This window comes from Microcaecilia unicolor, chromosome 4 (assembly GCF_901765095.1).
Source record: "Microcaecilia unicolor chromosome 4, aMicUni1.1, whole genome shotgun sequence".
Classification (NCBI taxonomy): Eukaryota; Metazoa; Chordata; class Amphibia; order Gymnophiona; family Siphonopidae; genus Microcaecilia; species Microcaecilia unicolor.
Genome location: NC_044034.1, coordinates 334,494,605 through 334,507,991, shown reverse-complemented (window position 1 = coordinate 334,507,991; position 13,387 = coordinate 334,494,605). Strand labels below are relative to the sequence as shown.

At 40.8% G+C, this 13,387-nt stretch overlaps 1 protein-coding gene across 1 annotated transcript in view; it reads right to left on the bottom strand.

Moving 5' to 3' along the window:
• Window positions 1-4,441: 4,441 nt before the first annotated feature.
• The window catches only part of GINS4 (GINS complex subunit 4), a 33,195-nt gene continuing 24,249 nt past the window's right edge, over window positions 4,442-13,387 (bottom strand). The window contains exons 5-8 of the mRNA XM_030202050.1: window positions 12,589-12,686; window positions 5,885-5,973; window positions 5,639-5,729; window positions 4,442-4,969 (exon numbers count right to left, since the gene is read on the bottom strand). Coding sequence (XP_030057910.1) covers window positions 4,873-4,969; window positions 5,639-5,729; window positions 5,885-5,973; window positions 12,589-12,686 — 375 coding nt within the window. The 3' untranslated portion in view covers window positions 4,442-4,872. The remainder of the gene's footprint in view (window positions 4,970-5,638; window positions 5,730-5,884; window positions 5,974-12,588; window positions 12,687-13,387) is intronic.

Genomic DNA, 13,387 nt, shown 5'->3' with positions numbered 1-13,387 from the left:
ATTACCCCTTTATATTGTATGGGGAGTCCTCCAATACCCGCCAAAAACCTACTGTACGCCACTAGAATTTTATTAATTGGGACTTATTAACCGCCTTTATGAAGAGATTCACCCACAGCAGGGTACAGCAGGTACAGTTTAACATAAAACTTACAATTTTGTTAACAGCATAACTACTAAAATAACCAAGAATAGACATAAATACAAAATAGGAGGTAAATTTGAAACCTAATAATAGAACTGTGAAACAGTATCAAAAATATACACATTTAACAGCACTGAATTCAAATACCAGAGATATAATACGTTAGCATAATACAAATGATAGTCCAAATAAGCATGCATTAGAACATTCAACTAACATAGATATGATGCTAAAGACAGTACAGCTTACCATATAGCTGAGGGAACAAGATGGATGGTACAGTCAGTTGGAATAATTTGATGGTTTGCTAAACTCAAGGCACATTCGTTGTAAACCCTTTAGTGTCCAATGTTCCCGTAATAAGCCATATGGGAACAGATTGATGGGAACATTGGACACTAAATGGTTAATTAAGCAAGAGAAAAGGAACCGATCTAAGTTACAGTGTGTGTAGCAAGCTAGTCCAGGTGCAGAATGAGTGTATAGTCAGTCCCCCTGTGTATTAAAGGCTTGGGAGAAGAGCCAGGTTTTCTCCTGCTTCCTGAAGTAGAGATAGTCTCCAGTTATATATAGCCCCACTGGGAGTAAATTCCAGCGCGTGGGGGCTACTCCTGAGAAGGCTCGCTGGTGGGTATCACATCACACCACACAATTTCTTTTGATGAGGGTACAGATAGTGATGATCCTTGAGAGGACCATAGAGGTCTGAAAGGTGTGTAAAGGGCTAAATTATTCTTTAAGTATTCTAGCCCATTTTGTCTGAGGACCTTGAAAATCAAACATAGATTTTAAAATTTAGCCCTGTAAGGTACCAATAGCCAGTGTAACTTTTGCAATTCTGGTCAACGCATCTCAAAAAAGATATAGTGGAATTAGAAAAGGTACAGAGAAGGGTGATGAAAATGATAAAGAGGATGAGACAACTTCCTTATGAGGAAAGGCTAAAGCAGCTAGGGCTCTTCAGCTTGGAGAAAAGACGGCTGAGGGGAGATATGATACAGGTCTATAAAATAATGAGTGGAGTGGAACGGGTAGACATGAATCACTTGTTTACTCTTTCCAAAAATACTAGGACTAGGGGGCACACAATGAAGCTACAAAGTAGTAAATTTAAGACAAATTGGAGAAAATATTTCATCACTCAACGTGTAATTAAACTCTGGAATTCGTTGCCAGAGAATGTAGTAAAAGCAATTAGCTTAGCAGGATAAAAAAAAAAAAAAAAAGTTTGGATAGCTTCCTAAAAGTCCATAAGCCATTATTAAAATGGACTTGGGGGAAATCCACTGCTTATTTCTAGAATAAGCAGCATAAAATGTATTGTACTGTTTAGGGATCTTGCCAGGTACTTGTAACCTCGATTGGCCACTGTTGGAAACAGGATGCTGGCTTAATAAACCTTCAAGTCTGTCCCAGTTTGGCAATGCATATGTTCTTATGCAGGAAGGGTGTGATGTGGTCATGCCACTTGCAGTCTTCTATCAATTGTGCTGCAGCATTCTGAATTAGTTGGAGCTGATACAGACTCTTTTTGGTTTGGCCAGTGTACAGGGCATTACAGTAGTCTAGTCGTGATGTTATCATGGCATGGACAATATGCTTCAAGGTGTCACTTATGTGTAGAGTTTTGGAGAGCTCACACTTTGCACCACAAGTGTACCAGTTAGAGTGGGATATAGGGCCTGGGTCTGCTTCGCTACAGTCTACTGCACTAACCACTAAGCTACTCCAGGGATCTGCTTGCTGCTCTAATAGGACTAGCCCTAAAATTTGAATCTGGCATAGAGGCTGGTATGTATTATTTCTTTCACAGCTTTTAGGGGTGGGAGGGGGTTTATGGCACCTCTTGGTCACTTAGCTGTGATTGAAACAGGTCTATCCAAAAACGTAATTTTGGTCCTAGATATTTTCATTTTGTTCCATTATTGCAGAAAAATGTCTGTCTTTTGGTGCTGCCCATGTCCTTCCTAAAACACCCCCCCCCCCCCCCAAACATGTCTCCTTGAAATTTGGACAAACCGTGGAACAAAAAGTCTAAAATCAGGGTGTTGAAAATTGTAACTTGGATGTTTTTGAGAGAAAAACATCCTTCTACCACCCTATGACCTTTTTTTGTTTGTTTTGAAATGAGCCCTTTACAATTTTATTCTGGGGTATTTTGTGTTGATTTAATATATTTTTGTAATTATTCCCTGTATGTTGTGATTTTTGGACTATCCTATCTCACCAAGATAAAGTGTTTTCATGCCTTTTCCGAAAATCTCTCAACATCTCACCTAATGTTGCCAAATACTTTTCCCATTCCACCCAATTTGAATCCTAAATATCTAATTTCCCTTTGACCTATCTGAAGGGGACGTGGTCCTTTAATTGTTGCACCTTCAGGTTGTCCAGGGATACATTAAGCATGTCCATTTTATCTGAATTAACTTTAAAAAGCTGCCATCCTCTCATAAGCCTGTAGTGCAGCACTAATAACTGGCAAGGTTAGCAATGGCTGGCTCACATAAAGGATCAGGTCCTCCGCAAATAGTGCAAGCTTATGTTCCTGAGCCCCACGTGTGTGTCTCTGTCCTCAATTGCCCTGATTTTTTTGCTGCCAAGGATTCCACTGCAAGAGCAAATAAGGGAGACTGTCCATAGCTATGCCACTGGTACACACAAGCACTGATAGCAGAAGATAAGAGAACTGACAAGTTACAAACTGTTGTGTTATCAGAACCCAGAAGCCAGGGGCTGTTACTTCTGGTTCATTGACAGCAGTTCGGTTGGGACAGACTTCTTAGCCCCTTGGTTTGCTGAGTGAGGAACAGCCAAAGCATTTAAACGTCTCATCTGTCACTTCCACCATAGCAGCAGCACCAAAATTTTGTAGAGCTGCATCACAGCAATTCTTTTTTCAGGTTTAGAAATTGCTTTCCAGACAGGGTTAATTCATACAGAGCAATATACAGGCGACACTAGGAATTCCTGCATTTTCTCCGTGGAAGCCATTAGCAAGTTAATGCTTGATTTATGAGCTGTGTCTGGGCTCAAGCTGTTCTCGCACCCAAGATTACTAACAGCTGTTTGGGGAATACTTTTTTCATTTTCCTCTTTTACATCTACCTCTGATCCTCTTCATGTTAGATTTGATCTAGGCTAGTAGGCCTGATGAATACTTTTATTGAGTTGGCAAGGCAGCGTTCAAGGGCAACGATGCTACCAGATGCCACGCAACTGAATGAGAAAGCAGGACATCTCTGGAGTGCTCGATCAGCTCAGAGGCATCTTCTCCCTCAAGGCTCCACATACAGAACAGTCTCAGACCACAAATCCCAAGTTTGTGGGCAAAGATGATCTGTTTTCTTGGCTCTATGTTTTCTGTGGTCCACGCCTCTCATGTCAATCTCAGAAGTACAGAATGTGCTGAAGAGGTTTCTGTAATTACTTGGAATAGTTTGGAAAACAAAATGCTATTCCTGGCTCAAATTTGGCTGACCTTTATTAACTTTGAAGATTGTGATGAACATTAAACAAGTATTTGCTATGAATTTGTCCTCCAAGAATCATACAGCTAGCAGGTTAGAAACCAGGGTAATCCAATATGGCTTACCTATTCAACATACTGAAATAAAGAAAATCATTAAAAACCTTAGGGGCCCTTTTACTAAAGCTTAGCGTGCACCAACAGTCTAAAATGGGTTTCTAAGTATGTAGCGCACACCGAGCATTAGGAAAAGGGTCACTAATCATCACCAAAATTGAATGTCTCCCAATAACTGTGAATTCTTCAGAAACGTTTGTTCAAATATCCCCAAATTGGACTCCGCTAACAAGATTCCATTTAATACCTACCAATTCTGTGCCAAGAAGCAATTTGCAAAATATCTCTGGAGATTCTGTAAGCCCTTAAAAAAAAAAAAACACCCCTATGATGCTCAACTCAGACAGACACTGGACTTTAAAAATAACCCCTCTGAAATTGAATGCCACTTATGAAGAGTTGGGCTGGATGTTTCTCACTGCACCCCAGAAAAAATAAACAATTCTTGATCTGAAGCAGAAAAATCACTGCAGAGTTTCAAGTTTCCTTTGAGGTATGCAACAAAATGCAGAGAAAATACAATTTTGGGGGAAGCACAGCAACTTCCCGTAGTTATTCAGAATAATATTGCTTGAGTATCTAAGGGAAATATCTTGAACCATTTAGGATTCAGAATCCTTTAATATACAATTTTCTTGAACTTCCAAACATCATTGAATGAATATGATCACTTCTGTGTTTTCATCCATTGGTCTTTCTTTAAAAAGTTGTTTTTTTTTTAAATGTATTTAACACTTGTAATTCTTGTTTCTCACTCCTTCTTGCAGTTGTGAGTTTAAACTGAGCTACTGTATATACTTTAAATATATTTTGGGTAATTGTATATAGTCTAAATATATGTGGGGATCTCTTTAGGTTCACTGGCCTGAATGTAAATGTCAATAAGTGTTAAAAACAACAGAGCTCACAGGCGAAGTCTAAGCACTGCCGGACAGGGAGCAGTCAACTTAACCTTTAGTAGACTTGGCACAGTCGTTAGGGCACAGATCCACCTTCTGAATCAACCCCTTCTATTTTAGAGGCATTAAGAAACATCTCTGCTATGACAAGACTGAAAGCTTGGGCATGTGTTAATTTATGCAGGTCCTTGCTCATCAGACACTTGGGCCCCTGTCCCAAACTTGCTTTGCCATGGGCCAGGTCAGATAAGCTGCACTGCACCAGAAGTCACCAGAGGCGCAATTGTCTTATATCGGATCAGATGCTGAGAGCCCTCTTCCAAATCGACAGTGTACTCCCTGAAGGAAAAAAAACAAAAGAAACACATCTTTTGACATAATCACCACTGATCTATATACACTGAGCACACATATTAAAAACAACTTCAGGGCTGCATGGTTACAACCATCTCTGCCATCAGGACCTATCTGCAGCCACAAGGCTATGCCCCCTCCCAAGTCCCAAGCTTGACCCCTACTGCCTCTCCATATTTTCAATACTCTATCCCTGTGCTTTTCCTGCCACTCACTTATCACCCCTACCACTGCAATTTCCCCATCCCTAGCTGTCTGTCCAATTTAGATTGTAAGCTCTGTTGAGCAGGGACTCTCTTTTTCATGTTAATTTGTACAGCGCTGCGTAAGTCTAGTAGCGCTATAGAAATGTTTAATAGTAGTAGGATATGACCCAGGTTCTGCCCCAACACCAGTCCTGGCTAACTCCTCAGGCTGTAGCTCTGCATCCCTCTCTGCCCCCGTACGTGTCCCTGCCACTAACTCCTCAATCTGCACTCCTGTAGTCCCCTTCTGTCCTTACAGCCCTTCTCTATTCCTGGGGCTTTGTCCTTGCAGTCCTTTTCAGCCATTCAGAAGGCATCAGGCTGTGAATCCAGTGCTTGTTTCTGTAGGTTTCTGTCAGATGCAGGAGCTCCCACTTCCCTTTCTATATACACAGCAAAAGTTACCCACCTCTGCTCATCTGTTTCTGGCTCTATAAGGATATTCTCCTGTCTCTCCTTCACACGTAGAAACACAAATGAATCCAGGTTGGGCTGGGGAACTGGAAAAAAAAGTTGCAGGCACTCACCACAGACCCTGGCAGACAATGCCATGCATACAATAAAGAGACATAAGAAGCAGCCCCCAGCCTTAAGCATCACACACAAACCTCAGCAGACTGTGTTCCTCTCTGCCGTGGAACAAGTTTTTCCTTACCAGATTTCAGCAGATCTATGGACTGTAGATTTGGGGGCATGTGCTTCAGGGTCACGTTCTTCAGAAACATTTCGGTATTTTCTAGGTACCTAACAAAAAGACATTTTTGTCATCAAGAAGAGGGCATATCACTCCTAGGATATCTGTACACGTGCAGAGCAAAGGGTCATAAGAACATAGAAACACCCATATTGGGTTAGACCAATGGTCTATCTAGCCCAGTATCCTGCTTCCAGCGATGGCTAATTCAGGTCACAAGTACCTGACAGAATCCCAAACAGTAAGAAGCAGTGGCTTTTCCCATGTCTCTATCAATAGCAGTCTATGGATTTTTCCTTCAGGAACTTGTCCAAACCTTTTTAAAATCCGGATACGCTAGCCACTGATACCACATTCTCTGGAAACGAGTTCCAGTGCTTAACTATTCATTGAGTGAAAAAAATATTTCCTCCTTTTCATGTTAAAAGTAGTACCATGTAACTTCTTGTGTGTCCCCTAGACTTTGTACTTTTTGAAAGAGTAAAAAAAAAATCAATTGACCTATACCTGTTCTAAGTATTTTGTAGACCTCTATCATACCCCCTCCTCAGCCGTCTCTTTTCCAAGCTGAAGAGACCTGAGCTCTTAAGCCTTTCCTCTTATGAGAGGAGTTTCATTCCCTTAATCATTTTAGTCGCCCATCTTTGAACCTTTTCTAATTCTGGTTGCCGTTCTTAGAGGGTGTAGTCTCTCCCCCACTTTATAAACTTATAGGAAATATTTCTTTTTTTGCTATAAGCTTTGCGTTTTCTTTCTGGAAAGGAAGAATTGATGTCTCTCGTTTTCCTGTTTTTTTTTTCTGTAATTGAGTCTTTGTTCTTTTTAAAAATTAAAAAAAAATGATGATGCCCTCCACAGTTCTTGGAGTGAGGATACACATGGGCTCTCTCTACTCCCTTGAACTTTTTTTTTTTTTTAAATTTTTAAATTTCCAAACAAAAGTTAAAACACTTGACTCAGATACAGAGGTGTATAAAAGGAAAAAAGAAATAAATTAAGCAAATAGTATTACAAAGCAATTACTTAAACATCTTCCTTAGACCACAATAAAGGATTGGAGGGGGGGGTAAGTGGGGTAAGTAGGGGGATACAAAGGAATTTTTTACATTAACTAATGAATTGGCAATGAATGAAACAAAATCCCTGTAAGCTTCGAAATATCTCAATCTTAATCCTTAAAATCGAGCGTGGTACCGGAAGATTGGAGGGTGGCCAATAAACCCCGATTTGTAAAAAAGGTTCCAGGGAAGATCTGGGAAATTATAGACCGGTGAGTGACGTCGGTGCCGGGGAAAATGGTAGAGGCTATTATCAAAAACAAAATTACAGAGCACATCCAAGGACATGGATTACTGAGACCAAGTCAGCACGGCTTTTGTGTGGGGAAATCTTGCCTAACCAATTTACTTCAATTCTTTGAAGGAGTAAACAAACAAGTGGACAAAGGGGAGCCAGTTGATATTGTGTATCTGGATTTTCAAAAGGCGTTTGACAAGGTACCTTATGAAAGGCTACTGAGGAAATTGGAGGGTCATGGGATAGGTGGAAATGTCCTATTGTGGATTAAAAACAAACTCAAGGAAAATCTCTTTCTAAATTCTCTGAATCATCAACAATCAAGAGTGGAAGAGATGTATGTTGAAAATGTCACCAGCTCCAATTGTGACCAATATATATAATTAATTAATTAGAGTGTTGTTGCCTCAAGAAGCCCTCGGCTCTATTTGAATTTGAGCTCACGGGGGCTGGGTAGCTTCATCATTGGCAACAACACATTGAGTGTAGCGATTTTATCTAGCTGTTATTAAATTGCATACTTCTTTTTTTGTCTTTTCCTTATTTTTAGATTTTTATATATACAATTTTCAACCTGTGGTAAATCGTCTATAAATTTAACATAAAACAGCTACTTAGCTTTTTATAAACCGATCCTTCTTACAACTCGCTGCATAAATGACGCGACCTCGACCAACAGTGGCCAGCGTTTCGTTGTCTGCATCAGGGTCTAACGGTCTGCGTGCAGCTAGAGAAAAACAAATTATTAAATCAGAACATGTAGGCAGTATCTTGTATAATCATGCTCTTCACTTTCAGCATATATTCAACCACCTTCATTGAAGGATCTACCATCTACAACAGATCAGCTCGTACCCAAGATGGCTACACTCTTTTAAAGATTTAGTGACGTCAGACGCTGATGAACCGACTGACCAATCAGCTTAACTGATTGGTCAGTCGGTTCATCAGCGTCTGACGTCACTAAATCTTTAAAAGAGTGTAGCCATCTTGGGTACGAGCTGATCTGTTGTAGATGGTAGATCCTTCAATGAAGGTGGTTGAATATATGCTGAAAGTGAAGAGCATGATTATACAAGATACTGCCTACATGTTCTGATTTAATAATTTGTTTTTCTCTAGCTGCACGCAGACCGTTAGACCCTGATGCAGACAACGAAACGCTGGCCACTGTTGGTCGAGGTCGCGTCATTTATGCAGCGAGTTGTAAGAAGGATCGGTTTATAAAAAGCTAAGTAGCTGTTTTATGTTAAATTTATAGACGATTTACCACAGGTTGAAAATTGTATATATAAAAATCTAAAAATAAGGAAAAGACAAAAAAAGAAGTATGCAATTTAATAACAGCTAGATAAAATCGCTACACTCAATGTGTTGTTGCCAATGATGAAGCTACCCAGCCCCCGTGAGCTCAAATTCAAATAGAGCCGAGGGCTTCTTGAGGCAACAACACTCTAATTAATTAATTATATATATTGGTCACAATTGGAGCTGGTGACATTTTCAACATACATCTCTTCCACTCTTGACTATTGTGGATTAAAAACTGGTTGAAGGATAGGAAACAGAGAGTGGGGTTAAATGGGCAGTATTCATAATGGAGAAGGGTAGTTAGTGGGGTTCCTTAGGGGTCTGTGCTAGGACCGCTGCTTTTTAATATATTTATAAATGATTTAGAGATGGGAGTAACTAGCGAGGTAATTAAATTTGCTGAGGACACAAAGTTATTCAAATTTGTTAACTCACGACAGGATTGTGAAAAATTACAGAAGGACCTTACGAGACTGGGTGATTGGGCAGCTAAATGGCAGATGACGTTTAATGTGAGCCAAGTGCAAGGTGATGCATGTGGGGAAAAAAGAACCCAAATTATAGCTACGTCATGCAAGGTTCCACGTTAGGAGTTATGGACCAAGAAAGGGATCTGGGTGTCGTCGTCCATATTACACTGAAACCTTCCGCTCAGTGTGCTGCTGCGGCTAGGAAAGTGAATAGAATGTTGGGTATTATTAGGAAAGGTATGGAAAACAGGTGTGAGGATGTTATAATGCCGTTGTATTGCTCCATGGTGCGACCGCACCTTGAGTATTTTGTTCAATTGTGGTTGCCGCATCTCAAGAAAGATATAGTAGAATTGGAAAAGGTGCAGCAAAGGGCGACTAAAATGATAGCGGGGATCAGACGACTTCCCTATGAAGAAAGACTAAGGAGGCTAGGGCTTTTCAGCTTGGAGAAGAGACGGCTGAGGGGAGACATGATAGAGGTATATAAAATAATGAGTGGAGTGGAACAGGTGGATGTGAAGTGTCTGTTCACGTTTTCCAAAAATACTAGGACTAGGGGGCATGCGATAAAACTACAGTGTAGTAAATTTAAAACAAATCGGAGAAAATTGTTCTTCACCCAACGCATAATTAAACTCTGGAATTCATTGCCGGAGAACGTGGTGAAGGCGGTTAGCTTAGCAGAGTTTAAAAAGGGGTTAGACAGTTTCCTAAAGGACAAGTCCATAAACCACTATTAAATGGACTTGGGAAAAATCCACAATTCCAGGAATAACATGTATAGAATGTTTGTACGTTTGGGAAGCTTGCCAGGTGCCCTTGGCCTGGATTGGCCGCTGTCGTGGACAGGATGCTGGGCTCGATGGACCCTTGGTCTTTTCCCAGTGTGGCATTACTATGTACTTAAATAGAACCTTTCATGATCTTCTTTAAATCTAAAAAGGTACACAAATGCTTGAGGTCATAAGACACATATTTAACCCCCAAATATTTAACAAGGCATTTACAAGGGTAGGCCAAAAGAAACAAAGCGCCAAGTAACAAAGTATCTTTCCTTAAAGCCAAAAAAGCTTTCCTTCTCTCTTGAGTTTGTCATGTCACATTCGGGTATATCCAAATCCTATTTCCAAAGAATTATGAAAATAAAACTTCAATACTGAATTCAAATCTTGCTCAAAGACAAATGAAATAAAAAGAGTATGTCTCTATCTCTATGGATAACGCTGCCATCCTCCCTGTCTCATCAGCTCGTAACCTTGGGGCCATCTTTTGACTCCTCTCTCTCTCTGTACATATTCAACAGACTGCTAAAACTTGTCGTTTCGTTTTCTATATCACCAAAATTCGTCCTTTCCTTTTGTCCTACCAAAACCCTTCTCCAGACTCTTATCACCTCTCGCTTAGACTACTGCAACTTGCTTCTCACAGGTCTCCCACTAAGCCATCTCTCTCCCCCTTCAATCTGTTCAAAATTCTGCTGCACGACTTATATTCTGCCTGTGTCACTATACCCTCTTCTCAAGTTCCTTCACTGCCTCCCTATCCATTTCCGCATACAGTTCAAATTCCTCTTATTGACTTACAAGTGCATTCACTCTGCAGCTTCTCAATACCTCTCCACTCTTATCTCTCCCTACACTCCTCCCCAGGAACTCAGTTCATTAGATAAATCTCTCTCTCTTATCTGCACCCTTCTCCTCCACTGCTAACGCCAGACTTTGTTCCTTTTATCTTTCTGCACACATATGCCTGCAATAGACTTCCTGAGCCAGTACATCAGGCTCCATCGCTGGCCGTCTTCAAATCTGGGATAAAAGCCCACCTTTTTGATGCTGCTTTTAACTCCTAACCCCTATTCACTTGTTCAGTACCCATGTCTGTTTTATCATTCCCACCTTAGTAATTCCCTTATCCCTTGTTTGTCCTGATTAGATTGTAAGCTTTGTCGAGCAGGGTCTGTATATTAATGTTCAAGTGTACAGCACTACATACATCTAGTAGCGCTATAGAAATGATAAGTAGTAGTATTTCTCTCAGAATCCTCAGATAAAGAAGCCTCCAAAACTGCGGAAACATCCAAAGGCTCAAACTGTTTCATTAGGTGGATTTTGTTTTTTGAAAATAAATAATAAACTTTATTTGTAAGAGGCAAAGCTGCTGAAGAAAAACCCAAAATATCCACCAAATATCTTTTGAAAACATCTTTAGGAGAGGTCCCAAGATTTCTTGGAAAATTAAGAATATGCAAATTTAATCTTCTTCTATTATAATTCTCAATAGCTTCAATTCTTTTAAGTAATACCATTTTATCTTTCACAAGAGCCGTGGTTACATTTTTAAGTCCCAGAGCTTCCTCTTTAAGAGTTGAAATTTGTGTAGAAAACTCCTTTCTAGTGGAATCAATAGATAAAGCCAAATTGTCTATTTTACTCACAAGAGCAGCCACATCCTTAGCAGATTTCTCCATGGTTCTACTTAACTTCTGGAGAACATCCCATATGTTTTCCAGGGACACCACCATCGGAGCACTCGGTGGGTCCGAAGACACCAACCAATTCTGAAAGGTCTCAGAAATCTCACCAGTCCAGCTCAACAATCTTACCCCAACCTGGGGCTGACTCACGTTGTTGATTCCATTTGACAGATTCCAGAGATTGCTTGCTCACTAGCTGAGCACTGCGGAGGATTGAGAACCGGAGGGAAGAGTGAAACATCTAACCCAAAAGCGGAGGAGCTCTCCCACTCCCCATGAAGCCGGATCCACCACTCCAGAATAAACGGGGTTCTGTACAGCATAGCGGCCCATAGTTTTCTGCACCGGCAAGGAGGTCCTCGCGACAGGGAGGGGGCCATCCTGATGACCCTCTTTTTTTTTGGTATGGAGGCATTCAGAGGGAAAAAGCAAGTAAGAACAGCAAGCACAGAACACAGAACCAGTACTATGTAAGCCACATTGAGCCTGCAAGTAGGTGGGAAAATGTGGGGTACAAATGCAACAAATAAATAAATAAAATTCAGCCAACAGAATTCATGTCGCCATCTTGCCACACCCTCTTCTCTCGTTTCCTAGAGTGCATTGGGCTCAGCTTAGGGCTCCTGGCCAGACAGATCTCCTAGTTCTTGTGGAGATGGAACATTCTAGTGCATTTCCTCTTTTTTTTGGGGGGGGGGGAAGTGCAGGTTCCTCTGGAGCTCTTTGCTGTTTTCAGAGGTTCTGTTGTCCTGGTTGGTGGAGCCCTTTGTTTCATGTAGCTCTGGAGACTACCCTGATTGCCCTACCTTAAATTTGGCACTGGCTCTGGCCCTGTAAGGGTATGCTTGCAATTATGAAGGAAGCCAAAAAGTAAATAAAGGACCAGGCAGATATAATACAGAGACCACACTAGGTATGTGCTGAGGAAAGCCATCAGTATACACAGAGGCTGCATTTGGGAGGTATTTACAGATCTGAAATTCTGTAGGTGGCACTGGTTAGGAATGGTCTCCTTCATTCTTCCAGGCCTGACCAGTTTATCATAGATAGAATGGTGCATTAGATGCCATGCCAAGATCCCAGAGAGGTACATGCTTTGCCCCTTTACTCACTCTTTAGCAAATGCAAACTCTTCAGGGGATAAAGCAGAGGGATCCTCCTTTGCTCGTAATTTCTCCTTCTCAACAACATGAGGGAAAAATTTCTCAATCTATCAAGGAAAAAGAAAAAGCTAAAAGATTAGCATAGCAAGCATGACCCCCACCCCCACCTCAACCACCTCCTGCCAGAATCTCAAAAATTCAGTAGTCACACTCCCCAGTCCCCTTCATAGAGAACGTAAAACCCATAAAGGTCAATCATCAGCGGGATGGGAAGTGTATAATGTGAAAGGTCTAATATAGATGGTTTCAGATTATATGTCTACTCAGTAGCACTACCTGTTTAGGCAGCACCACTGAATATACAGGTGTAAATGGAACATCCCATCACTCATACCTGTTTTTTTTTTTAATGTGTTCCAACTAGATGAATAATGTATATGTTTAGTGACTGAATACTGCTGCTTGCATGGTGAAATGTAAACTTACCTGTTAATTTCCTTTCCTTGAGTCCTGCTAGACAGTCCAGATCAGTGGATTATGTCTCCCTGCTAGCAGACAGTGCCAGAAGAAAACAATCAGAGCTGATGTCACTCCTCTTATAGGAGGCTGATCCTGCCTTCAGCTCCTTAGTATTATATGTTAAAATGATTAAATGCAATTAATGTGTTTTGGGTTTCCAATTCACTATCAAAGCCAAACCTGATAATCACTTCATGGTCACTAACCTAGGAATGAAACAATACCATACACCAAGGGTACAACTAGAGTTGGCTACATTATGCCCACTGTTAGCTTGACAGACAGAGAT